At 57.3% G+C, this 26,943-nt stretch overlaps 1 protein-coding gene, 16 non-coding genes and 4 pseudogenes across 17 annotated transcripts; all 21 read left to right on the forward strand.

The window, feature by feature from the left end:
• Positions 1-415: 415 nt before the first annotated feature.
• On the forward strand, positions 416-606 carry LOC147081403 (U2 spliceosomal RNA). The gene has a single exon (XR_015076631.1). It is a non-coding gene; the product is annotated as a U2 spliceosomal RNA (small nuclear RNA).
• A 638-nt stretch (positions 607-1,244) lies between these two features.
• On the forward strand, positions 1,245-1,435 carry LOC147081404 (U2 spliceosomal RNA). Its single transcript, XR_015076632.1, has one exon. It is a non-coding gene; the product is annotated as a U2 spliceosomal RNA (small nuclear RNA).
• Positions 1,436-2,073: 638 nt separating this feature from the next.
• LOC147081405 (U2 spliceosomal RNA) lies at positions 2,074-2,264 on the forward strand. Its single transcript, XR_015076633.1, has one exon. It is a non-coding gene; the product is annotated as a U2 spliceosomal RNA (small nuclear RNA).
• Positions 2,265-2,902: 638 nt separating this feature from the next.
• LOC147081406 (U2 spliceosomal RNA) lies at positions 2,903-3,093 on the forward strand. The gene has a single exon (XR_015076634.1). It is a non-coding gene; the product is annotated as a U2 spliceosomal RNA (small nuclear RNA).
• Positions 3,094-3,731: 638 nt separating this feature from the next.
• Positions 3,732-3,922, forward strand: LOC147081407 (U2 spliceosomal RNA). Its single transcript, XR_015076635.1, has one exon. It is a non-coding gene; the product is annotated as a U2 spliceosomal RNA (small nuclear RNA).
• A 638-nt stretch (positions 3,923-4,560) lies between these two features.
• Positions 4,561-4,751, forward strand: LOC147081408 (U2 spliceosomal RNA). Its single transcript, XR_015076636.1, has one exon. It is a non-coding gene; the product is annotated as a U2 spliceosomal RNA (small nuclear RNA).
• Positions 4,752-5,389: 638 nt separating this feature from the next.
• Positions 5,390-5,580, forward strand: LOC147081409 (U2 spliceosomal RNA). Its single transcript, XR_015076638.1, has one exon. It is a non-coding gene; the product is annotated as a U2 spliceosomal RNA (small nuclear RNA).
• Positions 5,581-6,218: 638 nt separating this feature from the next.
• LOC147081410 (U2 spliceosomal RNA) lies at positions 6,219-6,409 on the forward strand. The gene has a single exon (XR_015076639.1). It is a non-coding gene; the product is annotated as a U2 spliceosomal RNA (small nuclear RNA).
• A 638-nt stretch (positions 6,410-7,047) lies between these two features.
• On the forward strand, positions 7,048-7,238 carry LOC147081411 (U2 spliceosomal RNA). Its single transcript, XR_015076640.1, has one exon. It is a non-coding gene; the product is annotated as a U2 spliceosomal RNA (small nuclear RNA).
• A 638-nt stretch (positions 7,239-7,876) lies between these two features.
• On the forward strand, positions 7,877-8,067 carry LOC147081412 (U2 spliceosomal RNA). Its single transcript, XR_015076641.1, has one exon. It is a non-coding gene; the product is annotated as a U2 spliceosomal RNA (small nuclear RNA).
• A 638-nt stretch (positions 8,068-8,705) lies between these two features.
• Positions 8,706-8,896, forward strand: LOC147081413 (U2 spliceosomal RNA). The gene has a single exon (XR_015076642.1). It is a non-coding gene; the product is annotated as a U2 spliceosomal RNA (small nuclear RNA).
• Positions 8,897-9,534: 638 nt separating this feature from the next.
• On the forward strand, positions 9,535-9,725 carry LOC147081414 (U2 spliceosomal RNA). Its single transcript, XR_015076643.1, has one exon. It is a non-coding gene; the product is annotated as a U2 spliceosomal RNA (small nuclear RNA).
• A 638-nt stretch (positions 9,726-10,363) lies between these two features.
• On the forward strand, positions 10,364-10,510 carry LOC147081415 (U2 spliceosomal RNA; annotated as a pseudogene).
• A 652-nt stretch (positions 10,511-11,162) lies between these two features.
• LOC147081416 (uncharacterized) lies at positions 11,163-14,704 on the forward strand (annotated as a pseudogene).
• A 1,826-nt stretch (positions 14,705-16,530) lies between these two features.
• LOC147081417 (U2 spliceosomal RNA) lies at positions 16,531-16,732 on the forward strand (annotated as a pseudogene).
• Positions 16,733-17,370: 638 nt separating this feature from the next.
• On the forward strand, positions 17,371-17,561 carry LOC147081418 (U2 spliceosomal RNA). The gene has a single exon (XR_015076644.1). It is a non-coding gene; the product is annotated as a U2 spliceosomal RNA (small nuclear RNA).
• A 638-nt stretch (positions 17,562-18,199) lies between these two features.
• Positions 18,200-18,390, forward strand: LOC147081419 (U2 spliceosomal RNA). The gene has a single exon (XR_015076645.1). It is a non-coding gene; the product is annotated as a U2 spliceosomal RNA (small nuclear RNA).
• A 638-nt stretch (positions 18,391-19,028) lies between these two features.
• Positions 19,029-19,219, forward strand: LOC147081420 (U2 spliceosomal RNA). The gene has a single exon (XR_015076686.1). It is a non-coding gene; the product is annotated as a U2 spliceosomal RNA (small nuclear RNA).
• A 638-nt stretch (positions 19,220-19,857) lies between these two features.
• On the forward strand, positions 19,858-20,048 carry LOC147081421 (U2 spliceosomal RNA). Its single transcript, XR_015076646.1, has one exon. It is a non-coding gene; the product is annotated as a U2 spliceosomal RNA (small nuclear RNA).
• A 638-nt stretch (positions 20,049-20,686) lies between these two features.
• On the forward strand, positions 20,687-20,821 carry LOC147081422 (U2 spliceosomal RNA; annotated as a pseudogene).
• Positions 20,822-25,181: 4,360 nt separating this feature from the next.
• LOC147081423 (uncharacterized) lies at positions 25,182-26,599 on the forward strand. Its single transcript, XM_085980816.1, has one exon. The coding sequence runs from the start codon at positions 25,182-25,184 to the stop codon at positions 26,508-26,510; it is 1,329 nt and encodes a 442-aa protein (XP_085836942.1). The 3' UTR covers positions 26,511-26,599.
• The last annotated feature ends 344 nt before the right edge of the window (positions 26,600-26,943 follow it).

Below are 26,943 nucleotides of genomic sequence, written 5' to 3' on the forward strand. Positions count from 1 at the left end.
ATTTGCATATGGGGACGTGCCCTGGATTTCAGGGCGGGGCCTCGCCACCTTTCCCGCTCTGCAGCTGACCTGGACCGTGCTGCACCCTGTTGGATTTCTGAGCCACTGCGCCCGCCCCCGTTGGAAAAGGAGGGGGGAGGGGACACCGCAAGCCCCGCCGGCGCGCTCCTGCGCGCCGCCCGGTTGGTTAATTGCTCGCAAAATGCAAATGCTTTCATGGCGTCATCTCCGCCGAAGGGAAGGGGGTGCCATACGGGCACGGCTTTTCGTCTGGCTTGCAAGTAAGTAAGCCCTGGCCGAAATTGCTCTCTTGCTGCAGGCCCGCCGTCGCACCTGCGCTCGGCCGACCGCGGCCAGATTGACGGAGAAGACAGAGGCCGAGGGACACTTGCGCGTCGGCGGGAGTTTACAGGCTATCGCTTCTCGGCCTTTTGGCTAAGATCAAGTGTAGTATCTGTTCTTATCAGTTTAATATCTGATACGTCCCCTATCTGGGGACCAAATATTAAATTGATTTTTGGAACAGGGAGATGGAACAGGGGCTTGCTCCGTCCACTCCACGCATCGACCTGGTATTGCAGTGCTTCCGGGAGCGGTGCAGCTTCCCCTCTTTGGGGTGGGAAGTCGCAAAAGTCAAAAGCAGAAAAAGTTTTCGCACCACTTTCAGCCGTGCTGTCTTTCCTTTGTAGAGCCGCTCGGGCTCGCCCTTGTCGTGCCGCCGCCTTACTTTTCACCCGCTCGCTGGCCGGCCGCGCCGCAGGCTAAGCAGCCGCCTTCGGGGGTGTTTTTCGCTCTGCGTTTGCATGTCAAAATTGTGTTTTTCTTTCTTATTTGCATATGGGGACGTGCCCTGGATTTCAGGGCGGGGCCTCGCCACCTTTCCCGCTCTGCAGCTGACCTGGACCGTGCTGCACCCTGTTGGATTTCTGAGCCACTGCGCCCGCCCCCGTTGGAAAAGGAGGGGGGAGGGGACACCGCAAGCCCCGCCGGCGCGCTCCTGCGCGCCGCCCGGTTGGTTAATTGCTCGCAAAATGCAAATGCTTTCATGGCGTCATCTCCGCCGAAGGGAAGGGGGTGCCATACGGGCACGGCTTTTCGTCTGGCTTGCAAGTAAGTAAGCCCTGGCCGAAATTGCTCTCTTGCTGCAGGCCCGCCGTCGCACCTGCGCTCGGCCGACCGCGGCCAGATTGACGGAGAAGACAGAGGCCGAGGGACACTTGCGCGTCGGCGGGAGTTTACAGGCTATCGCTTCTCGGCCTTTTGGCTAAGATCAAGTGTAGTATCTGTTCTTATCAGTTTAATATCTGATACGTCCCCTATCTGGGGACCAAATATTAAATTGATTTTTGGAACAGGGAGATGGAACAGGGGCTTGCTCCGTCCACTCCACGCATCGACCTGGTATTGCAGTGCTTCCGGGAGCGGTGCAGCTTCCCCTCTTTGGGGTGGGAAGTCGCAAAAGTCAAAAGCAGAAAAAGTTTTCGCACCACTTTCAGCCGTGCTGTCTTTCCTTTGTAGAGCCGCTCGGGCTCGCCCTTGTCGTGCCGCCGCCTTACTTTTCACTCGCTCGCTGGCCGGCCGCGCCGCAGGCTAAGCAGCCGCCTTCGGGGGTGTTTTTCGCTCTGCGTTTGCATGTCAAAATTGTGTTTTTCTTTCTTATTTGCATATGGGGACGTGCCCTGGATTTCAGGGCGGGGCCTCGCCACCTTTCCCGCTCTGCAGCTGACCTGGACCGTGCTGCACCCTGTTGGATTTCTGAGCCACTGCGCCCGCCCCCGTTGGAAAAGGAGGGGGGAGGGGACACCGCAAGCCCCGCCGGCGCGCTCCTGCGCGCCGCCCGGTTGGTTAATTGCTCGCAAAATGCAAATGCTTTCATGGCGTCATCTCCGCCGAAGGGAAGGGGGTGCCATACGGGCACGGCTTTTCGTCTGGCTTGCAAGTAAGTAAGCCCTGGCCGAAATTGCTCTCTTGCTGCAGGCCCGCCGTCGCACCTGCGCTCGGCCGACCGCGGCCAGATTGACGGAGAAGACAGAGGCCGAGGGACACTTGCGCGTCGGCGGGAGTTTACAGGCTATCGCTTCTCGGCCTTTTGGCTAAGATCAAGTGTAGTATCTGTTCTTATCAGTTTAATATCTGATACGTCCCCTATCTGGGGACCAAATATTAAATTGATTTTTGGAACAGGGAGATGGAACAGGGGCTTGCTCCGTCCACTCCACGCATCGACCTGGTATTGCAGTGCTTCCGGGAGCGGTGCAGCTTCCCCTCTTTGGGGTGGGAAGTCGCAAAAGTCAAAAGCAGAAAAAGTTTTCGCACCACTTTCAGCCGTGCTGTCTTTCCTTTGTAGAGCCGCTCGGGCTCGCCCTTGTCGTGCCGCCGCCTTACTTTTCACCCGCTCGCTGGCCGGCCGCGCCGCAGGCTAAGCAGCCGCCTTCGGGGGTGTTTTTCGCTCTGCGTTTGCATGTCAAAATTGTGTTTTTCTTTCTTATTTGCATATGGGGACGTGCCCTGGATTTCAGGGCGGGGCCTCGCCACCTTTCCCGCTCTGCAGCTGACCTGGACCGTGCTGCACCCTGTTGGATTTCTGAGCCACTGCGCCCGCCCCCGTTGGAAAAGGAGGGGGGAGGGGACACCGCAAGCCCCGCCGGCGCGCTCCTGCGCGCCGCCCGGTTGGTTAATTGCTCGCAAAATGCAAATGCTTTCATGGCGTCATCTCCGCCGAAGGGAAGGGGGTGCCATACGGGCACGGCTTTTCGTCTGGCTTGCAAGTAAGTAAGCCCTGGCCGAAATTGCTCTCTTGCTGCAGGCCCGCCGTCGCACCTGCGCTCGGCCGACCGCGGCCAGATTGACGGAGAAGACAGAGGCCGAGGGACACTTGCGCGTCGGCGGGAGTTTACAGGCTATCGCTTCTCGGCCTTTTGGCTAAGATCAAGTGTAGTATCTGTTCTTATCAGTTTAATATCTGATACGTCCCCTATCTGGGGACCAAATATTAAATTGATTTTTGGAACAGGGAGATGGAACAGGGGCTTGCTCCGTCCACTCCACGCATCGACCTGGTATTGCAGTGCTTCCGGGAGCGGTGCAGCTTCCCCTCTTTGGGGTGGGAAGTCGCAAAAGTCAAAAGCAGAAAAAGTTTTCGCACCACTTTCAGCCGTGCTGTCTTTCCTTTGTAGAGCCGCTCGGGCTCGCCCTTGTCGTGCCGCCGCCTTACTTTTCACCCGCTCGCTGGCCGGCCGCGCCGCAGGCTAAGCAGCCGCCTTCGGGGGTGTTTTTCGCTCTGCGTTTGCATGTCAAAATTGTGTTTTTCTTTCTTATTTGCATATGGGGACGTGCCCTGGATTTCAGGGCGGGGCCTCGCCACCTTTCCCGCTCTGCAGCTGACCTGGACCGTGCTGCACCCTGTTGGATTTCTGAGCCACTGCGCCCGCCCCCGTTGGAAAAGGAGGGGGGAGGGGACACCGCAAGCCCCGCCGGCGCGCTCCTGCGCGCCGCCCGGTTGGTTAATTGCTCGCAAAATGCAAATGCTTTCATGGCGTCATCTCCGCCGAAGGGAAGGGGGTGCCATACGGGCACGGCTTTTCGTCTGGCTTGCAAGTAAGTAAGCCCTGGCCGAAATTGCTCTCTTGCTGCAGGCCCGCCGTCGCACCTGCGCTCGGCCGACCGCGGCCAGATTGACGGAGAAGACAGAGGCCGAGGGACACTTGCGCGTCGGCGGGAGTTTACAGGCTATCGCTTCTCGGCCTTTTGGCTAAGATCAAGTGTAGTATCTGTTCTTATCAGTTTAATATCTGATACGTCCCCTATCTGGGGACCAAATATTAAATTGATTTTTGGAACAGGGAGATGGAACAGGGGCTTGCTCCGTCCACTCCACGCATCGACCTGGTATTGCAGTGCTTCCGGGAGCGGTGCAGCTTCCCCTCTTTGGGGTGGGAAGTCGCAAAAGTCAAAAGCAGAAAAAGTTTTCGCACCACTTTCAGCCGTGCTGTCTTTCCTTTGTAGAGCCGCTCGGGCTCGCCCTTGTCGTGCCGCCGCCTTACTTTTCACCCGCTCGCTGGCCGGCCGCGCCGCAGGCTAAGCAGCCGCCTTCGGGGGTGTTTTTCGCTCTGCGTTTGCATGTCAAAATTGTGTTTTTCTTTCTTATTTGCATATGGGGACGTGCCCTGGATTTCAGGGCGGGGCCTCGCCACCTTTCCCGCTCTGCAGCTGACCTGGACCGTGCTGCACCCTGTTGGATTTCTGAGCCACTGCGCCCGCCCCCGTTGGAAAAGGAGGGGGGAGGGGACACCGCAAGCCCCGCCGGCGCGCTCCTGCGCGCCGCCCGGTTGGTTAATTGCTCGCAAAATGCAAATGCTTTCATGGCGTCATCTCCGCCGAAGGGAAGGGGGTGCCATACGGGCACGGCTTTTCGTCTGGCTTGCAAGTAAGTAAGCCCTGGCCGAAATTGCTCTCTTGCTGCAGGCCCGCCGTCGCACCTGCGCTCGGCCGACCGCGGCCAGATTGACGGAGAAGACAGAGGCCGAGGGACACTTGCGCGTCGGCGGGAGTTTACAGGCTATCGCTTCTCGGCCTTTTGGCTAAGATCAAGTGTAGTATCTGTTCTTATCAGTTTAATATCTGATACGTCCCCTATCTGGGGACCAAATATTAAATTGATTTTTGGAACAGGGAGATGGAACAGGGGCTTGCTCCGTCCACTCCACGCATCGACCTGGTATTGCAGTGCTTCCGGGAGCGGTGCAGCTTCCCCTCTTTGGGGTGGGAAGTCGCAAAAGTCAAAAGCAGAAAAAGTTTTCGCACCACTTTCAGCCGTGCTGTCTTTCCTTTGTAGAGCCGCTCGGGCTCGCCCTTGTCGTGCCGCCGCCTTACTTTTCACCCGCTCGCTGGCCGGCCGCGCCGCAGGCTAAGCAGCCGCCTTCGGGGGTGTTTTTCGCTCTGCGTTTGCATGTCAAAATTGTGTTTTTCTTTCTTATTTGCATATGGGGACGTGCCCTGGATTTCAGGGCGGGGCCTCGCCACCTTTCCCGCTCTGCAGCTGACCTGGACCGTGCTGCACCCTGTTGGATTTCTGAGCCACTGCGCCCGCCCCCGTTGGAAAAGGAGGGGGGAGGGGACACCGCAAGCCCCGCCGGCGCGCTCCTGCGCGCCGCCCGGTTGGTTAATTGCTCGCAAAATGCAAATGCTTTCATGGCGTCATCTCCGCCGAAGGGAAGGGGGTGCCATACGGGCACGGCTTTTCGTCTGGCTTGCAAGTAAGTAAGCCCTGGCCGAAATTGCTCTCTTGCTGCAGGCCCGCCGTCGCACCTGCGCTCGGCCGACCGCGGCCAGATTGACGGAGAAGACAGAGGCCGAGGGACACTTGCGCGTCGGCGGGAGTTTACAGGCTATCGCTTCTCGGCCTTTTGGCTAAGATCAAGTGTAGTATCTGTTCTTATCAGTTTAATATCTGATACGTCCCCTATCTGGGGACCAAATATTAAATTGATTTTTGGAACAGGGAGATGGAACAGGGGCTTGCTCCGTCCACTCCACGCATCGACCTGGTATTGCAGTGCTTCCGGGAGCGGTGCAGCTTCCCCTCTTTGGGGTGGGAAGTCGCAAAAGTCAAAAGCAGAAAAAGTTTTCGCACCACTTTCAGCCGTGCTGTCTTTCCTTTGTAGAGCCGCTCGGGCTCGCCCTTGTCGTGCCGCCGCCTTACTTTTCACCCGCTCGCTGGCCGGCCGCGCCGCAGGCTAAGCAGCCGCCTTCGGGGGTGTTTTTCGCTCTGCGTTTGCATGTCAAAATTGTGTTTTTCTTTCTTATTTGCATATGGGGACGTGCCCTGGATTTCAGGGCGGGGCCTCGCCACCTTTCCCGCTCTGCAGCTGACCTGGACCGTGCTGCACCCTGTTGGATTTCTGAGCCACTGCGCCCGCCCCCGTTGGAAAAGGAGGGGGGAGGGGACACCGCAAGCCCCGCCGGCGCGCTCCTGCGCGCCGCCCGGTTGGTTAATTGCTCGCAAAATGCAAATGCTTTCATGGCGTCATCTCCGCCGAAGGGAAGGGGGTGCCATACGGGCACGGCTTTTCGTCTGGCTTGCAAGTAAGTAAGCCCTGGCCGAAATTGCTCTCTTGCTGCAGGCCCGCCGTCGCACCTGCGCTCGGCCGACCGCGGCCAGATTGACGGAGAAGACAGAGGCCGAGGGACACTTGCGCGTCGGCGGGAGTTTACAGGCTATCGCTTCTCGGCCTTTTGGCTAAGATCAAGTGTAGTATCTGTTCTTATCAGTTTAATATCTGATACGTCCCCTATCTGGGGACCAAATATTAAATTGATTTTTGGAACAGGGAGATGGAACAGGGGCTTGCTCCGTCCACTCCACGCATCGACCTGGTATTGCAGTGCTTCCGGGAGCGGTGCAGCTTCCCCTCTTTGGGGTGGGAAGTCGCAAAAGTCAAAAGCAGAAAAAGTTTTCGCACCACTTTCAGCCGTGCTGTCTTTCCTTTGTAGAGCCGCTCGGGCTCGCCCTTGTCGTGCCGCCGCCTTACTTTTCACCCGCTCGCTGGCCGGCCGCGCCGCAGGCTAAGCAGCCGCCTTCGGGGGTGTTTTTCGCTCTGCGTTTGCATGTCAAAATTGTGTTTTTCTTTCTTATTTGCATATGGGGACGTGCCCTGGATTTCAGGGCGGGGCCTCGCCACCTTTCCCGCTCTGCAGCTGACCTGGACCGTGCTGCACCCTGTTGGATTTCTGAGCCACTGCGCCCGCCCCCGTTGGAAAAGGAGGGGGGAGGGGACACCGCAAGCCCCGCCGGCGCGCTCCTGCGCGCCGCCCGGTTGGTTAATTGCTCGCAAAATGCAAATGCTTTCATGGCGTCATCTCCGCCGAAGGGAAGGGGGTGCCATACGGGCACGGCTTTTCGTCTGGCTTGCAAGTAAGTAAGCCCTGGCCGAAATTGCTCTCTTGCTGCAGGCCCGCCGTCGCACCTGCGCTCGGCCGACCGCGGCCAGATTGACGGAGAAGACAGAGGCCGAGGGACACTTGCGCGTCGGCGGGAGTTTACAGGCTATCGCTTCTCGGCCTTTTGGCTAAGATCAAGTGTAGTATCTGTTCTTATCAGTTTAATATCTGATACGTCCCCTATCTGGGGACCAAATATTAAATTGATTTTTGGAACAGGGAGATGGAACAGGGGCTTGCTCCGTCCACTCCACGCATCGACCTGGTATTGCAGTGCTTCCGGGAGCGGTGCAGCTTCCCCTCTTTGGGGTGGGAAGTCGCAAAAGTCAAAAGCAGAAAAAGTTTTCGCACCACTTTCAGCCGTGCTGTCTTTCCTTTGTAGAGCCGCTCGGGCTCGCCCTTGTCGTGCCGCCGCCTTACTTTTCACCCGCTCGCTGGCCGGCCGCGCCGCAGGCTAAGCAGCCGCCTTCGGGGGTGTTTTTCGCTCTGCGTTTGCATGTCAAAATTGTGTTTTTCTTTCTTATTTGCATATGGGGACGTGCCCTGGATTTCAGGGCGGGGCCTCGCCACCTTTCCCGCTCTGCAGCTGACCTGGACCGTGCTGCACCCTGTTGGATTTCTGAGCCACTGCGCCCGCCCCCGTTGGAAAAGGAGGGGGGAGGGGACACCGCAAGCCCCGCCGGCGCGCTCCTGCGCGCCGCCCGGTTGGTTAATTGCTCGCAAAATGCAAATGCTTTCATGGCGTCATCTCCGCCGAAGGGAAGGGGGTGCCATACGGGCACGGCTTTTCGTCTGGCTTGCAAGTAAGTAAGCCCTGGCCGAAATTGCTCTCTTGCTGCAGGCCCGCCGTCGCACCTGCGCTCGGCCGACCGCGGCCAGATTGACGGAGAAGACAGAGGCCGAGGGACACTTGCGCGTCGGCGGGAGTTTACAGGCTATCGCTTCTCGGCCTTTTGGCTAAGATCAAGTGTAGTATCTGTTCTTATCAGTTTAATATCTGATACGTCCCCTATCTGGGGACCAAATATTAAATTGATTTTTGGAACAGGGAGATGGAACAGGGGCTTGCTCCGTCCACTCCACGCATCGACCTGGTATTGCAGTGCTTCCGGGAGCGGTGCAGCTTCCCCTCTTTGGGGTGGGAAGTCGCAAAAGTCAAAAGCAGAAAAAGTTTTCGCACCACTTTCAGCCGTGCTGTCTTTCCTTTGTAGAGCCGCTCGGGCTCGCCCTTGTCGTGCCGCCGCCTTACTTTTCACCCGCTCGCTGGCCGGCCGCGCCGCAGGCTAAGCAGCCGCCTTCGGGGGTGTTTTTCGCTCTGCGTTTGCATGTCAAAATTGTGTTTTTCTTTCTTATTTGCATATGGGGACGTGCCCTGGATTTCAGGGCGGGGCCTCGCCACCTTTCCCGCTCTGCAGCTGACCTGGACCGTGCTGCACCCTGTTGGATTTCTGAGCCACTGCGCCCGCCCCCGTTGGAAAAGGAGGGGGGAGGGGACACCGCAAGCCCCGCCGGCGCGCTCCTGCGCGCCGCCCGGTTGGTTAATTGCTCGCAAAATGCAAATGCTTTCATGGCGTCATCTCCGCCGAAGGGAAGGGGGTGCCATACGGGCACGGCTTTTCGTCTGGCTTGCAAGTAAGTAAGCCCTGGCCGAAATTGCTCTCTTGCTGCAGGCCCGCCGTCGCACCTGCGCTCGGCCGACCGCGGCCAGATTGACGGAGAAGACAGAGGCCGAGGGACACTTGCGCGTCGGCGGGAGTTTACAGGCTATCGCTTCTCGGCCTTTTGGCTAAGATCAAGTGTAGTATCTGTTCTTATCAGTTTAATATCTGATACGTCCCCTATCTGGGGACCAAATATTAAATTGATTTTTGGAACAGGGAGATGGAACAGGGGCTTGCTCCGTCCACTCCACGCATCGACCTGGTATTGCAGTGCTTCCGGGAGCGGTGCAGCTTCCCCTCTTTGGGGTGGGAAGTCGCAAAAGTCAAAAGCAGAAAAAGTTTTCGCACCACTTTCAGCCGTGCTGTCTTTCCTTTGTAGAGCCGCTCGGGCTCGCCCTTGTCGTGCCGCCGCCTTACTTTTCACCCGCTCGCTGGCCGGCCGCGCCGCAGGCTAAGCAGCCGCCTTCGGGGGTGTTTTTCGCTCTGCGTTTGCATGTCAAAATTGTGTTTTTCTTTCTTATTTGCATATGGGGACGTGCCCTGGATTTCAGGGCGGGGCCTCGCCACCTTTCCCGCTCTGCAGCTGACCTGGACCGTGCTGCACCCTGTTGGATTTCTGAGCCACTGCGCCCGCCCCCGTTGGAAAAGGAGGGGGGAGGGGACACCGCAAGCCCCGCCGGCGCGCTCCTGCGCGCCGCCCGGTTGGTTAATTGCTCGCAAAATGCAAATGCTTTCATGGCGTCATCTCCGCCGAAGGGAAGGGGGTGCCATACGGGCACGGCTTTTCGTCTGGCTTGCAAGTAAGTAAGCCCTGGCCGAAATTGCTCTCTTGCTGCAGGCCCGCCGTCGCACCTGCGCTCGGCCGACCGCGGCCAGATTGACGGAGAAGACAGAGGCCGAGGGACACTTGCGCGTCGGCGGGAGTTTACAGGCTATCGCTTCTCGGCCTTTTGGCTAAGATCAAGTGTAGTATCTGTTCTTATCAGTTTAATATCTGATACGTCCCCTATCTGGGGACCAAATATTAAATTGATTTTTGGAACAGGGAGATGGAACAGGGGCTTGCTCCGTCCACTCCACGCATCGACCTGGTATTGCAGTGCTTCCGGGAGCGGTGCAGCTTCCCCTCTTTGGGGTGGGAAGTCGCAAAAGTCAAAAGCAGAAAAAGTTTTCGCACCACTTTCAGCCGTGCTGTCTTTCCTTTGTAGAGCCGCTCGGGCTCGCCCTTGTCGTGCCGCCGCCTTACTTTTCACCCGCTCGCTGGCCGGCCGCGCCGCAGGCTAAGCAGCCGCCTTCGGGGGTGTTTTTCGCTCTGCGTTTGCATGTCAAAATTGTGTTTTTCTTTCTTATTTGCATATGGGGACGTGCCCTGGATTTCAGGGCGGGGCCTCGCCACCTTTCCCGCTCTGCAGCTGACCTGGACCGTGCTGCACCCTGTTGGATTTCTGAGCCACTGCGCCCACCCCCGTTGGAAAAGGAGGGGGGAGGGGACACCGCAAGCCCCGCCGGCGCGCTCCTGCGCGCCGCCCGGTTGGTTAATTGCTCGCAAAATGCAAATGCTTTCATGGCGTCATCTCCGCCGAAGGGAAGGGGGTGCCATACGGGCACGGCTTTTCGTCTGGCTTGCAAGTAAGTAAGCCCTGGCCGAAATTGCTCTCTTGCTGCAGGCCCGCCGTCGCACCTGCGCTCGGCCGACCGCGGCCAGATTGACGGAGAAGACAGAGGCCGAGGGACACTTGCGCGTCGGCGGGAGTTTACAGGCTATCGCTTCTCGGCCTTTTGGCTAAGATCAAGTGTAGTATCTGTTCTTATCAGTATCTGCTTGATTCTGATGCTAATTGACCTTGTGTCGCGATACTGGTGTTTCTGGTTTGGCTGCATTTTCATGCTGGCTTCGGCCTTGATCCAATCAGAGCAGAGCGATCTGCATAGATGGCGACTGAGGGAGCAGTGAGCGACGAAACCCGAGAAAGGAGCTATCGGGAGCAGAAACCGAGGCCGCCGGAGGAGGAGCGATTGCGGGAGCCCGGAGTGGAGAGCGACCTGCAGCGCGAGGTGGCGGCCGACCATGCAGCGAGGTCGAGAGCCTGCAGCGGAGAGCGATCGGCAGGCGAGAGGGCGGCCAACGAAGGAGCGAGCTCGGGAGGCCGGGGCGGAGAGCGATTGGCAGGCATAACGTCGGCCAATGAGGAAGCGAGCCCGGGACTCCAGGGTGGAGAGCGATTGGCAGGCGAGACGAGGGCCAAGCAAGCAGCAAGCTTGGCAGCCCGGGGCAGAGAGCGATTGGCAGGCGCGACGGCGGCCAATGGAACAGCGAGCTCGAGAGCCTGGAGTGACGGGCGACCTGCAAGCGAGATTGCAGCAAACCGAGGAGCGAGACAGGGAGTCCGGAACACTGTCCGAGTCACAGTGAAGAAGGTGGAGGGACAATCGCCCATCGACCGCTCCCTTTTTGTGAAGAGGATCTTGACCGGATGCTGCGGATTCCAAGTTGCGGATATCTTCGCTCTGCAGGATTTCCCCAGCAGTGGACATTTTGATGTGACGTTCAGGAACGTCGCGGCATGCCTGAAATTTCTGCAGGCAGTTAAGGAAAAGGGGAGTGAAACGCTGCTTTCAGTTATGACTGCCGAGCCTCTATTCACTCTCCCAACACAAAGAAACCGGGTGGTCACTGTACACATGTACAACCCGCACATCCCTGTGGTCGATGTGCTGACGTTCCTCGGCAGATACGTCGACAGTGTCGGGAACAGCGTTGACGTAAATGACCTGTTTGGGATCTGGACCAGCAAACGCCAGATCAAAGTAACCCTGAAAGTGGATGCCAAAGGAGCCATCCAGCACCTCCCCTCCAGCTTCGCCATCGGTGGAAGCCGGGGCTACATGGTGTACGCGGGACAACCCAGGGTGTGTCGAACCTGCGGGAGATCCGGGCACGTGGCGGCGACCTGCACTGTCACCATCTGTCGCAACTGCAAGCAGGAAGGCCACCAGACGAAGGATTGCAAGGAGAGCAAGTGCTGCAACTTGTGCGGGGAGACAGGCCATCTCTACAAGGCCTGCCCAAGGCGCAGCAGCAGCTATGCGCAGGCAATTAAAGGACCTGTCAACAAGGCCGCCTCAAAGGAGACCAGCACCGCTCCCACCGCAGAGGCCCTCACTGGAAACGACCAAACCCAGGCAACCAGCACTCAGCCTCCTCCCCAACAGCCAGAGACCATGGAAGAGGAGGCAGCTGGAGAACAACAACTGGGAGAATGGCAGGAGGTCAAACGAAAGAACAAGAAAAAAAGCCTCCCCCAAAGAGAGAGGCCGCCAAAGTCCAGGCCTGTGGAAAAAAGGCGGCACCCGCCCCAAACGGGCAACACCAGCAGCTGCTCATCTGATGAGGAAGGGCAAGAAAAGAACAGTCACCAACAACAAAAAAAGTGGCTGAGCGAAAAGAAACAAACAGGAGTGATCACCGTGCCCCAGAACACCGGTAGCAACGAAGGGCACAACGCAGCCCAGCTCCAGACCGCCGGGAGCGGCCAAGTTCCCGACGCTCCCCAGCTCCAGACCGCCGGGAGTGGCCAAGTGCCTGACGCTCCCCAGCTCCAGACCGCCGGGAGCGGCCAAGTGCCCGACGCTCCCCAGCTCCAGACCGCCGGGAGCGGCCAAGAGCCCGACGCTCCCCAGCTACAGACTGCCGGGAGCAGCCAAGTGCCCGACGCTCCCCAGCTCCAGACAACCGGGAGCAGCGGAGCGTCCACCATACCCCAGCTCCGGGAAACCGGGAGCAATGAAGCGACCGATGCACACCTGCTCCGGGAAACCGGGAGCCACGACACCACAGGCGACAGGCTGAGGGAAGAACCATCCACGAATGAGGAAGAAGACTTCTTCTCACCGCCGTCATCCCCCTGCCGGTACAGCAACCCCTCAAGAGACCAGGGCGAGTTCCTCAGCCCAGGGCAAGTACAGTCTTTCTCTAACACTGTGTGTATGCAGGTCCAGCCCCAAGGGATGGAAACAGCATAAAGGACTGCTTATTAAAATGGGACTTGAACTCTATTTAAAATTTAAAATGGGTTTAAAAATTGCAAGCATAAACGTGCGTAGCATCAAAAGCACGACGCGATGTGTTTCCACCTTGGGGTACCTTGCCAAGGTCAAGGCCGACCTACTGTTCCTGCAGGAGTGCGGCCTACCGCACTTCAGCAACTACAGGCAGTGGTCGCGATGGTGGCCCCACGGCCAATCGATATGGTCAGGAGGCAACGATTGCCGTGCCTCCGGCCTGGGTATTCTGCTGCGGGGAGGTGACTTCACCATCACCGAAGTTAAGGAGGTGGTGGGTGGCCGCCTCCTCGTAGCAGACGTACTGTACAAGAACGCCCCGCTCAGGCTGATCAATGTGTACGCCCCGGCTCTCAAGAACGAGCGGCTGGCCGTCTTCCAGCAGCTACCGCTGCTGCTGGCGACGTCCAGGCCGGTTATTCTGGGCGGTGACTTCAACTGCATCATCGATGCGGCTGGGCGATCCGGCAGAGCCGACAGCAAACTGGACGCCACGTCCAGACTCCTGATGGAAGCGGTAAAAGACGCCAAGCTGCACGACATCTTCAGCAACCCTGCAGATGGAGCGCCGCGCAGATACACCTGGTCCAGGCCAGACGGGTCTGTCCGTTCCAGGATAGACTTCCTGTTTGTGTCCCAAGCTCTCTCGGTCAGATCCACCGACGTCAAGCCGGTGTTCTTCTCTGACCACTGCCTCTTACTAGCCGACTGTCACCCACAGGAAGACCAGAAAGTAGGCAGGGGGATATGGAAGCTGAACGTGAAACTGTTGACCCCAGAAAACATTGAGGAACTCAAAAGGGATTACAAAGGTTGGAGAACCGTGAAACCCCTCTTTGATTCCCCGGCGCACTGGTGGGAAACGATCAAGACGAACATCAAGAGGTTCTTCATCCTCAAAGGTGTTCAGAAGGCGAGAGAGGGACAGAGGGAAATGTCCCGACTCCAGAAAAGCATGCAGAATCTGCTCCTGCTGCAGTCGATGGGAGTCAATGTCGGGGAGGAACTCCAAGAGGTGAAGGGCCAGCAAGCCTCGCTCTATGCCTCAGAGTCCTCCAAGATCATCTTCCGCTCCAGAGTCCGCTCCGTGGAGCAGGACGAGACGTGCTCGCGTTTCTTCTTCCAAAAGGTACACAGAGGGAGCTCTGTGATCCACAGCCTGAAGGAGGAAGACGGCTCTGTGACGTCCTCGCAGCCTGACATGCGAAGGATCAGCAAATCCTTTTATGCCGGGCTGTACGACGCGAAGCCCACAGACAGCGCGGCCTCCCAGTCTTTCCTGTCGTCTATCTCGGAGGTGCTAGACGACAGCAAGCGGGAGAGTCTGGATCACCCGCTAACTCTGGACGAGCTGACAAAGGCCGTCCGGTCCTTCGAGACGAGTAAAACTCCCGGAAGCGACGGCCTACCGGTCGAGTTGTATTCGGCTCTGTGGGACTGGATGGGCCCAGACCTGCTGGAAGTGTACGGGGGTATGCTTCTGGCTGGCAGCATGTCAGAATCGATGAGGAAAGGCATCATCACCCTCATCTACAAGCAGAAAGGGGAGAGGGAAGAAATCAGAAACTGGCGGCCCATTTCGCTGCTTAATGTGGACTACAAGATTCTGTCCAAGGTCATCGCCAACAGGGTCAAGTCTGCTCTGGAGCTGGTGATCCACCCGGATCAGACCTGTGCCGTACCCGGCAGGAAGATCTCTGATAGCCTCGCGCTACTCAGGGATACGATCGCCTACGTGCGGGACAGGGGGGTGCACACCTGCTTAATCAGCTTGGACCAGGAGAAGGCTTTCGACAGAATATCGCACACGTACATGATGGACGTGCTCTCCAAAATGGGGTTTGGGGAGGGAATCTGCAATTGGATCCAACTGCTCTACACAGACATCAGTAGCGCAGTCCTAATCAATGGGTGGGAATCAGAAAGCTTCCCGATCAAATCTGGAGTCAGGCAGGGCTGTCCTCTCTCCTCCGTCTTGTTCGTGTGTTGTATCGAACCCTTTGCCCAATCCATCAGAAGGGATTCGAGCATTGGAGGGGTGACGATCCCAGGCAGCGGAGGCACTCAGGTTAAGACCTCCCTGTACATGGATGACGTCGCCGTCTTTTGCTCGGATCCGCTGTCGGTCCGCAGACTGCTGAGCATCTGCGACCAATTTGAACTGGCCTCGGGAGCGAAAGTAAATCGCAGCAAAAGCGAGGCCATGTTCTTTGGGAACTGGGCCGACCGTTCCTTTGTCCCCTTCACCGTCAGGTCAGATTACCTGAAGGTGCTGGGAATATGGTTCGGAGCGGCTGGGGCATGCAAAAAAAACTGGGAGGAGCGTATCTCCAAGGCACGCCAGAAACTGGGAATGTGGGAGCAGCGCTCCCTGTCGATCGTGGGAAAGAACCTGGTCATCAGGTGCGAAGTGCTGTCAGTGCTGCTGTACGTGGCGCAGGTGTGGCCCATACCCCGACCCTGCGCCGCCGCAGTCACCCGAGCCGTCTTCCACTTTATCTGGAGATCGAAAATGGACCGTGTCCGGAGGGACACGATGTACAAATCTCCAGAGAAAGGGGGAAAGAACGTACCAAACGTCGCCCTCATCCTGATGGCCACCTTTGTGTGCGGCTGCATCAAACTGTGCACAGACCCTCGGTACGCAAACACCAAGTGTCACTACGTGCTGAGGTTCTACCTGACCCCGGTGTTGCGAAGGATGGGTCTGGCGACGCTGCCGCGGAACGCTCCATCCAGTTGGACCGTGCCAAACCACCTGTCCTTCGTGGAAAAGTTTTTCACGGCAAACACCTTTGACCACAAAGCTGTCAAGCAGTGGTCAGCACGAAACGTCCTCGAGACCCTACGGGAAAAGGAGATGGTAGATCCTCTCGGATGGTTCCCTGAGCAGACTGTCGAAGTCATTTGGCAGAATGCCTCATCGCCAGAACTCACAAACAAGCACCAAGACGTAGCTTGGCTGGTGGTGAGAAGGGCCCTCCCCGTCAGATCCTTCATGCACTCCCGACGTCTCTGCTCCACCGCACGCTGTCCGCGAGGAGGCTGCGCTTGGGACGAGACCGTCATCCATCTCCTTCTGGAATGTGCCTTTGCACAGAAGGTCTGGAAAGAGATGCAGTGGTCTTTGTCGAGGTTCATCCCGAGCAGCTCGGTAACACAGGACTCTGTGCTCTACGGACTGTTCCCAGGGACGCACACCGAGACAAACATCAACTGCTGCTGGAAGATCATCAACTCGGTGAAAGACGCCCTTTGGTCTGCCCGAAACTTGCTGATCTTCCAGAGCAAGGAGATGTCCACGACCGAGTGTTGCAGATTGGCACATTCCAAGGTCCGGGAGTACGTGCTGAGGGACGCACTAAAGGTTGGTGCCGCCGCCGCCAAGGCACGATGGGGAAGGGCCACAGTTTAAGGCCCTCCCGCCAGTGTAGACTGAGGGGCTGAAACCAGTGGAAAACCCCCCCCTCGGGCCGCATGACGTACAAGTGTGTTAATTGTAAAGCACTTGTAATCTGTGAATGTAAATAGAGTACCATGTACAGCATTCATGTGTATTATTAAGCCATATATAATACGGTTGGTGGATTGTAATGTAATGTATTTTGAGAAATGTTGGAATGCATCTCGGCCCCCCTTGGGCTGTATGACTGATAAAACATGTAATGAAAATGTACCTGTTTGTGTAAAGAGAGTACCATGTACTGCTTTCATCTGTAATATGATTTGTGGAGTGTATGTTGTTATATATTGAAACATGCTTTGATATATGTAATGATAAATGTAATGTAATTTGTAAATTGAGTGCCATGTGCTGAAGTTAATTTGCACTGTACCAGATGTGGACTGCATTGTCATGTACATGAACAAAGATTTTTATGAATAAAGCATATATATTGAAAAAAAAAAAAAAAAAATCTGTTCTTATCAGTTTAATATCTGATACGTCCCCTATCTGGGGACCAAATATTAAATTGATTTTTGGAACAGGGAGATGGAACAGGGGCTTGCTCCGTCCACTCCACGCATCGACCTGGTATTGCAGTGCTTCCGGGAGCGGTGCAGCTTCCCCTCTTTGGGGTGGGAAGTCGCAAAAGTCAAAAGCAGAAAAAGTTTTCGCACCACTTTCAGCCGTGCTGTCTTTCCTTTGTAGAGCCGCTCGGGCTCGCCCTTGTCGTGCCGCCGCCTTACTTTTCACCCGCTCGCTGGCCGGCCGCGCCGCAGGCTAAGCAGCCGCCTTCGGGGGTGTTTTTCGCTCTGCGTTTGCATGTCAAAATTGTGTTTTTCTTTCTTATTTGCATATGGGGACGTGCCCTGGATTTCAGGGCGGGGCCTCGCCACCTTTCCCGCTCTGCAGCTGACCTGGACCGTGCTGCACCCTGTTGGATTTCTGAGCCACTGCGCCCGCCCCCGTTGGAAAAGGAGGGGGGAGGGGACACCGCAAGCCCCGCCGGCGCGCTCCTGCGCGCCGCCCGGTTGGTTAATTGCTCGCAAAATGCAAATGCTTTCATGGCGTCATCTCCGCCGAAGGGAAGGGGGTGCCATACGGGCACGGCTTTTCGTCTGGCTTGCAAGTAAGTAAGCCCTGGCCGAAATTGCTCTCTTGCTGCAGGCCCGCCGTCGCACCTGCGCTCGGCCGACCGCGGCCAGATTGACGGAGAAGACAGAGGCCGAGGGACACTTGCGCGTCGGCGGGAGTTTACAGGCTATCGCTTCTCGGCCTTTTGGCTAAGATCAAGTGTAGTATCTGTTCTTATCAGTTTAATATCTGATACGTCCCCTATCTGGGGACCAAATATTAAATTGATTTTTGGAACAGGGAGATGGAACAGGGGCTTGCTCCGTCCACTCCACGCATCGACCTGGTATTGCAGTGCTTCCGGGAGCGGTGCAGCTTCCCCTCTTTGGGGTGGGAAGTCGCAAAAGTCAAAAGCAGAAAAAGTTTTCGCACCACTTTCAGCCGTGCTGTCTTTCCTTTGTAGAGCCGCTCGGGCTCGCCCTTGTCGTGCCGCCGCCTTACTTTTCACCCGCTCGCTGGCCGGCCGCGCCGCAGGCTAAGCAGCCGCCTTCGGGGGTGTTTTTCGCTCTGCGTTTGCATGTCAAAATTGTGTTTTTCTTTCTTATTTGCATATGGGGACGTGCCCTGGATTTCAGGGCGGGGCCTCGCCACCTTTCCCGCTCTGCAGCTGACCTGGACCGTGCTGCACCCTGTTGGATTTCTGAGCCACTGCGCCCGCCCCCGTTGGAAAAGGAGGGGGGAGGGGACACCGCAAGCCCCGCCGGCGCGCTCCTGCGCGCCGCCCGGTTGGTTAATTGCTCGCAAAATGCAAATGCTTTCATGGCGTCATCTCCGCCGAAGGGAAGGGGGTGCCATACGGGCACGGCTTTTCGTCTGGCTTGCAAGTAAGTAAGCCCTGGCCGAAATTGCTCTCTTGCTGCAGGCCCGCCGTCGCACCTGCGCTCGGCCGACCGCGGCCAGATTGACGGAGAAGACAGAGGCCGAGGGACACTTGCGCGTCGGCGGGAGTTTACAGGCTATCGCTTCTCGGCCTTTTGGCTAAGATCAAGTGTAGTATCTGTTCTTATCAGTTTAATATCTGATACGTCCCCTATCTGGGGACCAAATATTAAATTGATTTTTGGAACAGGGAGATGGAACAGGGGCTTGCTCCGTCCACTCCACGCATCGACCTGGTATTGCAGTGCTTCCGGGAGCGGTGCAGCTTCCCCTCTTTGGGGTGGGAAGTCGCAAAAGTCAAAAGCAGAAAAAGTTTTCGCACCACTTTCAGCCGTGCTGTCTTTCCTTTGTAGAGCCGCTCGGGCTCGCCCTTGTCGTGCCGCCGCCTTACTTTTCACCCGCTCGCTGGCCGGCCGCGCCGCAGGCTAAGCAGCCGCCTTCGGGGGTGTTTTTCGCTCTGCGTTTGCATGTCAAAATTGTGTTTTTCTTTCTTATTTGCATATGGGGACGTGCCCTGGATTTCAGGGCGGGGCCTCGCCACCTTTCCCGCTCTGCAGCTGACCTGGACCGTGCTGCACCCTGTTGGATTTCTGAGCCACTGCGCCCGCCCCCGTTGGAAAAGGAGGGGGGAGGGGACACCGCAAGCCCCGCCGGCGCGCTCCTGCGCGCCGCCCGGTTGGTTAATTGCTCGCAAAATGCAAATGCTTTCATGGCGTCATCTCCGCCGAAGGGAAGGGGGTGCCATACGGGCACGGCTTTTCGTCTGGCTTGCAAGTAAGTAAGCCCTGGCCGAAATTGCTCTCTTGCTGCAGGCCCGCCGTCGCACCTGCGCTCGGCCGACCGCGGCCAGATTGACGGAGAAGACAGAGGCCGAGGGACACTTGCGCGTCGGCGGGAGTTTACAGGCTATCGCTTCTCGGCCTTTTGGCTAAGATCAACTGTAGTATCTGTTCTTATCAGTTTAATATCTGATACGTCCCCTATCTGGGGACCAAATATTAAATTGATTTTTGGAACAGGGAGATGGAACAGGGGCTTGCTCCGTCCACTCCACGCATCGACCTGGTATTGCAGTGCTTCCGGGAGCGGTGCAGCTTCCCCTCTTTGGGGTGGGAAGTCGCAAAAGTCAAAAGCAGAAAAAGTTTTCGCACCACTTTCAGCCGTGCTGTCTTTCCTTTGTAGAGCCGCTCGGGCTCGCCCTTGTCGTGCCGCCGCCTTACTTTTCACCCGCTCGCTGGCCGGCCGCGCCGCAGGCTAAGCAGCCGCCTTCGGGGGTGTTTTTCGCTCTGCGTTTGCATGTCAAAATTGTGTTTTTCTTTCTTATTTGCATATGGGGACGTGCCCTGGATTTCAGGGCGGGGCCTCGCCACCTTTCCCGCTCTGCAGCTGACCTGGACCGTGCTGCACCCTGTTGGATTTCTGAGCCACTGCGCCCGCCCCCGTTGGAAAAGGAGGGGGGAGGGGACACCGCAAGCCCCGCCGGCGCGCTCCTGCGCGCCGCCCGGTTGGTTAATTGCTCGCAAAATGCAAATGCTTTCATGGCGTCATCTCCGCCGAAGGGAAGGGGGTGCCATACGGGCACGGCTTTTCGTCTGGCTTGCAAGTAAGTAAGCCCTGGCCGAAATTGCTCTCTTGCTGCAGGCCCGCCGTCGCACCTGCGCTCGGCCGACCGCGGCCAGATTGACGGAGAAGACAGAGGCCGAGGGACACTTGCGCGTCGGCGGGAGTTTACAGGCTATCGCTTCTCGGCCTTTTGGCTAAGATCAAGTGTAGTATCTGTTCTTATCAGTTTAATATCTGATACGTCCCCTATCTGGGGACCAAATATTAAATTGATTTTTGGAACAGGGAGATGGAACAGGGGCTTGCTCCGTCCACTCCACGCATCGACCTGGTATTGCAGTGCTTCCGGGAGCGGTGCAGCTTCCCCTCTTTGGGGTGGGAAGTCGCAAAAGTCAAAAGCAGAAAAAGTTTTCGCACCACTTTCAGCCGTGCTGTCTTTCCTTTGTAGAGCCGCTCGGGCTCGCCCTTGTCGTGCCGCCGCCTTACTTTTCACCCGCTCGCTGGCCGGCCGCGCCGCAGGCTAAGCAGCCGCCTTCGGGGGTGTTTTTCGCTCTGCGTTTGCATGTCAAAATTGTGTTTTTCTTTCTTATTTGCATATGGGGACGTGCCCTGGATTTCAGGGCGGGGCCTCGCCACCTTTCCCGCTCTGCAGCTGACCTGGACCGTGCTGCACCCTGTTGGATTTCTGAGCCACTGCGCCCGCCCCCGTTGGAAAAGGAGGGGGGAGGGGACACCGCAAGCCCCGCCGGCGCGCTCCTGCGCGCCGCCCGGTTGGTTAATTGCTCGCAAAATGCAAATGCTTTCATGGCGTCATCTCCGCCGAAGGGAAGGGGGTGCCATACGGGCACGGCTTTTCGTCTGGCTTGCAAGTAAGTAAGCCCTGGCCGAAATTGCTCTCTTGCTGCAGGCCCGCCGTCGCACCTGCGCTCGGCCGACCGCGGCCAGATTGACGGAGAAGACAGAGGCCGAGGGACACTTGCGCGTCGGCGGGAGTTTACAGGCTATCGCTTCTCGGCCTTTTGGCTAAGATCAAGTGTAGTATCTGTTTGATTCTGATGCTAATTGACCTTGTGTCGCGATACTGGTGTTTCTGGTTTGGCTGCATTTTCATGCTGGCTTCGGCCTTGATCCAATCAGAGCAGAGCGATCTGCATAGATGGCGACTGAGGAAGCAGTGAGCGAGGAAACCCGAGAAAGGAGCTATCGGGAGCAAAAACCGAGGCCGCCGGAGGAGGAGCGATTGCGGGAGCCCGGAGTGGAGAGCGACCTGCAGCGCGAGGTGGCGGCCGACCATGCAGCGAGGTCGAGAGCCTGCAGCGGAGAGCGATCGGCAGGCGAGAGGGCGGCCAACGAAGGAGCGAGCTCGGGAGGCCGGGGCGGAGAGCGATTGGCAGGCATGACGTCGGCCAATGAGGAAGCGAGCCCGGGACTCCAGGGCGGAGAGCGATTGGCAGGCGAGACGAGGGCCAAGCAAGCAGCAAGCTTGGCAGCCCGGGGCAGAGAGCGATTGGCAGGCGCGACGGCGGCCAATGGAACAGCGAGCTCGAGAGCCTGGAGTGACGGGCGACCTGCAAGCGAGATTGCAGCAAACCGAGGAGCGAGACAGGGAGTCCGGAACACTGTCCGAGTCACAGTGAAGAAGGTGGAGGGACAATCGCCCATCGACCGCTCCCTTTTTGTGAAGAGGATCTTGACCGGATGCTGCGGATTCCAAGTTGCGGACATCTTCGCTCTGCAGGATTTCCCCAGCAGTGGACATTTTGATGTGACGTTCAGGAACGTCGCGGCATGCCTGAAATTTCTGCAGGCAGTTAAGGAAAAGGGGAGTGAAACGCTGCTTTCAGTTATGACTGCCGAGCCTCTATTCACTCTCCCAACACAAAGAAACCGGGTGGTCACTGTACACATGTACAACCCGCACATCCCTGTGGTCGATGTGCTGACGTTCCTCGGCAGATACGTCGACAGTGTCGGGAACAGCGTTGACGTAAATGACCTGTTTGGGATCTGGACCAGCAAACGCCAGATCAAAGTAACCCTGAAAGTGGATGCCAAAGGAGCCATCCAGCACCTCCCCTCCAGCTTCGCCATCGGTGGAAGCCGGGGCTACATGGTGTACGCGGGACAACCCAGGGTGTGTCGAACCTGCGGGAGATCCGGGCACGTGGCGGCGACCTGCACTGTCACCATCTGTCGCAACTGCAAGCAGGAAGGCCACCAGACGAAGGATTGCAAGGAGAGCAAGTGCTGCAACTTGTGCGGGGAGACAGGCCATCTCTACAAGGCCTGCCCAAGGCGCAGCAGCAGCTATGCGCAGGCAATTAAAGGACCTGTCAACAAGGCCGCCTCAAAGGAGACCAGCACCGCTCCCACCGCAGAGGCCCTCACTGGAAACGACCAAACCCAGGCAACCAGCACTCAGCCTCCTCCCCAACAGCCAGAGACCATGGAAGAGGAGGCAGCTGGAGAACAACAACTGGGAGAATGGCAGGAGGTCAAACGAAAGAACAAGAAAAAAAGCCTCCCCCAAAGAGAGAGGCCGCCAAAGTCCAGGCCTGTGGAAAAAAGGCGGCACTCGCCCCAAACGGGCAACACCAGCAGCTGCTCATCTGATGAGGAAGGGCAAGAAAAGAACAGTCACCAACAACAAAAAAAGTGGCTGAGCGAAAAGAAACAAACAGGAGTGATCACCGTGCCCCAGAACACCGGTAGCAACGAAGGGCACAACGCAGCCCAGCTCCAGACCGCCGGGAGCGGCCAAGTTCCCGACGCTCCCCAGCTCCAGACCGCCGGGAGTGGCCAAGTGCCCGACGCTCCCCAGCTCCAGACCGCCGGGAGTGGCCAAGTTCCCGACGCTCCCCAGCTCCAGACCGCCGGGAGTGGCCAAGTGCCCAACGCTCCCCAGCTCCAGACCGCCGGGAGTGGCCAAGTGCCTGACGCTCCCCAGCTCCAGACCGCCGGGAGCGGCCAAGTGCCCGACGCTCCCCAGCTCCAGACCGCCGGGAGCGGCCAAGAGCCCGACGCTCCCCAGCTACAGACTGCCGGGAGCGGCCAAGTGCCCGACGCTCCCCAGCTCCAGACAACCGGGAGCAGCGGAGCGTCCACCATCCCCCAGCTCCGGGAAACCGGGAGCAATGAAGCGACCGATGCACACCTGCTCCGGGAAACCGGGAGCCACGACACCACAGACGACAGGCTGAGGGAAGAACCATCCACGAATGAGGAAGAAGACTTCTTCTCACCGCCGTCATCCCCCTGCCGGTACAGCAACCCCTCAAGAGACCAGGGCGAGTTCCTCAGCCCAGGGCAAGTACAGTTTTTCTCTGACACTGTGTGTATGCAGGTCCAGCCCCAAGGGATGGAAACAGCATAAAGGACTGCTTATTAAAATGGGACTTGAACTCTATTTAAAATTTAAAATGGGTTTAAAAATTGCAAGCATAAACGTGCGTAGCATCAAAAGCACGACGCGATGTGTTTCCACCTTGGGGTACCTTGCCAAGGTCAAGGCCGACCTACTGTTCCTGCAGGAGTGCGGCCTACCGCACTTCAGCAACTACAGGCAGTGGTCGCGATGGTGGCCCCACGGCCAATCGATCTGGTCAGGAGGCAACGATTGCCGTGCCTCCGGCCTGGGTATTCTGCTGCGGGGAGGTGACTTCACCATCACCGAAGTTAAGGAGGTGGTGGGTGGCCGCCTCCTCGTAGCAGACGTACTGTACAAGAACGCCCCGCTCAGGCTGATCAATGTGTACGCCCCGACTCTCAAGAACGAGCGGCTGGCCGTCTTCCAGCAGCTACCGCTGCTGCTGGCGACGTCCAGGCCGGTTATTCTGGGCGGTGACTTCAACTGCATCATCGATGCGGCTGGGCGATCCGGCAGAGCCGACAGCAAACTGGACGCCACGTCCAGACTCCTGATGGAAGCGGTAAAAGACGCCAAGCTGCACGACATCTTCAGCAACCCTGCAGATGGAGCGCCGCGCAGATACACCTGGTCCAGGCCAGACGGGTCTGTCCGTTCCAGGATAGACTTCCTGTTTGTGTCCCAAGCTCTCTCGGTCAGATCCACCGACGTCAAGCCGGTGTTCTTCTCTGACCACTGCCTCTTACTAGCCGACTGTCACCCACAGGAAGACCAGAAAGTAGGCAGAGGGATATGGAAGCTGAACGTGAAACTGTTGACCCCAGAAAACATTGAGGAACTCAAAAGGGATTACAAAGGTTGGAGAACCGTGAAACCCCTCTTTGATTCCCCGGCGCACTGGTGGGAAACGATCAAGACGAACATCAAGAGGTTCTTCATCCTCAAAGGTGTTCAGAAGGCGAGAGAGGGACAGAGGGAAATGTCCCGACTCCAGAAAAGCATGCAGAATCTGCTCCTGCTGCAGTCGATGGGAGTCAATGTCGGGGAGGAACTCCAAGAGGTGAAGGGCCAGCAAGCCTCGCTCTATGCCTCAGAGTCCTCCAAGATCATCTTCCGCTCCAGAGTCCGCTCCGTGGAGCAGGACGAGACGTGCTCGCGTTTCTTCTTCCAAAAGGTACACAGAGGGAGCTCTGTGATCCACAGCCTGAAGGAGGAAGACGGCTCTGTGACGTCCTCGCAGCCTGACATGCGAAGGATCAGCAAATCCTTTTATGCCGGGCTGTACGACGCGAAGCCCACAGACAGCGCGGCCTCCCAGTCTTTCCTGTCGTCTATCTCGGAGGTGCTAGACGACAGCAAGCGGGAGAGTCTGGATCACCCGCTAACTCTGGACGAGCTGACAAAGGCCGTCCAGTCCTTCGAGACGAGTAAAACTCCCGGAAGCGACGGCCTACCGGTCGAGTTGTATTCGGCTCTGTGGGACTGGATGGGCCCAGACCTGCTGGAAGTGTACGGGGGTATGCTTCTGGCTGGCAGCATGTCAGAATCGATGAGGAAAGGCATCATCACCCTCATCTACAAGCAGAAAGGGGAGAGGGAAGAAATCAGAAACTGGCGGCCCATTTCGCTGCTTAATGTGGACTACAAGATTCTGTCCAAGGTCATCGCCAACAGGGTCAAGTCTGCTCTGGAGCTGGTGATCCACCCAGATCAGACCTGTGCCGTACCCGGCAGGAAGATCTCTGATAGCCTCGCGCTACTCAGGGATACGATCGCCTACGTGCGGGACAGGGGGGTGCACACCTGCTTAATCAGCTTGGACCAGGAGAAGGCTTTCGACAGAATATCGCACACGTACATGATGGACGTGCTCTCCAAAATGGGGTTTGGGGAGGGAATCTGCAATTGGATCCAACTGCTCTACACAGACATCAGTAGCGCAGTCCTAATCAACGGGTGGGAATCAGAAAGCTTCCCGATCAAATCTGGAGTCAGGCAGGGCTGTCCTCTCTCCTCCGTCTTGTTCGTGTGTTGTATCGAACCCTTTGCCCAATCCATCAGAAGGGATTCGAGCATTGGAGGGGTGACGATCCCAGGCAGCGGAGGCACTCAGGTTAAGACCTCCCTGTACATGGATGACGTCGCCGTCTTTTGCTCGGATCCGCTGTCGGTCCGCAGACTGCTGAGCATCTGCGACCAATTTGAACTGGCCTCGGGAGCGAAAGTAAATCGCAGCAAAAGCGAGGCCATGTTCTTTGGGAACTGGGCCGACCGATCCTTTGTCCCCTTCACCGTCAGGTCAGATTACCTGAAGGTGCTGGGAATATGGTTCGGAGCGGCTGGGGCATGCACAAAAAACTGGGAGGAGCGTATCTCCAAGGCACGCCAGAAACTGGGAATGTGGGAGCAGCGCTCCCTGTCGATCGTGGGAAGGAACCTGGTCATCAGGTGCGAAGTGCTGTCAGTGCTGCTGTACGTGGCGCAGGTGTGGCCCATACCCCGACCCTGCGCCGCCGCAGTCACCCGAGCCGTCTTCCACTTTATCTGGAGATCGAAAATGGACCGTGTCCGGAGGGACACGATGTACAAATCTCCAGAGAAAGGGGGAAAGAACGTACCAAACGTCGCCCTCATCCTGATGGCCACCTTTGTGTGCGGCTGCATCAAACTGTGCACGGACCCTCAGTACGCAAACACCAAGTGTCACTACGTGCTGAGGTTCTACCTGACCCCGGTGTTGCGAAGGATGGGTCTGGCGACGCTGCCGCGGAACGCTCCATCCAGTTGGACCGTGCCAGACCACCTGTCCTTCGTGGAAAAGTTTTTCACGGCAAACACCTTTGACCACAAAGCTGTCAAGCAGTGGTCAGCACGAAACGTCCTCGAGACCCTACGGGAAAAGGAGATGGTAGATCCTCTCGGATGGTTCCCTGAGCAGACTGTCGAAGTCATTTGGCAGAATGCCTCATCGCCAGAACTCACAAACAAGCACCAAGACGTAGCTTGGCTGGTGGTGAGAAGGGCCCTCCCCGTCAGATCCTTCATGCACTCCCGACGTCTCTGCTCCACCGCACGCTGTCCGCGAGGAGGCTGCGCTTGGGACGAGACCGTCATCCATCTCCTTCTGGAATGTGCCTTTGCACAGAAGGTCTGGAAAGAGATGCAGTGGTCTTTGTCGAGGTTCATCCCGAGCAGCTCGGTAACACAGGACTCTGTGCTCTACGGACTGTTCCCAGGGACGCACACCGAGACAAACATCAACTGCTGCTGGAAGATCATCAACTCGGTGAAAGACGCCCTTTGGTCTGCCCGAAACTTGCTGATCTTCCAGAGCAAGGAGATGTCCACGACCGAGTGTTGCAGATTGGCACATTCCAAGGTCCGGGAGTACGTGCTGAGGGACGCACTAAAGGTTGGTGCCGCCGCCGCCAAGGCACGATGGGGAAGGGCCACAGTTTAAGGCCCTCCCGCCAGTGTACACTGAGGGGCTGAAACCAGTGGAAAACCCCCCCTCGGGCCGCATGACGTACAAGTGTGTTAATTGTAAAGCACTTGTAACCTGTGAATGTAAATAGAGTACCATGTATTGCATTCATGTGTATTATTAAGCCATATATAATACGGTTGGTGGATTGTAATGTAATGTATTTTGAGAAATGTTGGAATGCACCTCGGCCCCCCTTGGCCTGTATGACTTATAAAACATGTAATGAAAATGTACCTGTTTGTGTAAAGAGAGTACCATGTACTGCTTTCATCTGTAATATGATTTGTGGAGTGTATATTGTTATATATTGAAACATGCTTTGATATATGTAATGATAAATGTAATGTAATTTGTAAATTGAGTGCCATGTGCTGAAGTTAATTTGCACTGTACCAGATGTGGACTG

This window comes from Somniosus microcephalus, unplaced genomic scaffold, assembly GCF_052327205.1.
Source record: "Somniosus microcephalus isolate GS21.2 unplaced genomic scaffold, FLI_Smic_1.0 scaffold562, whole genome shotgun sequence".
NCBI classification, from domain to species: Eukaryota; Metazoa; Chordata; class Chondrichthyes; order Squaliformes; family Somniosidae; genus Somniosus; species Somniosus microcephalus.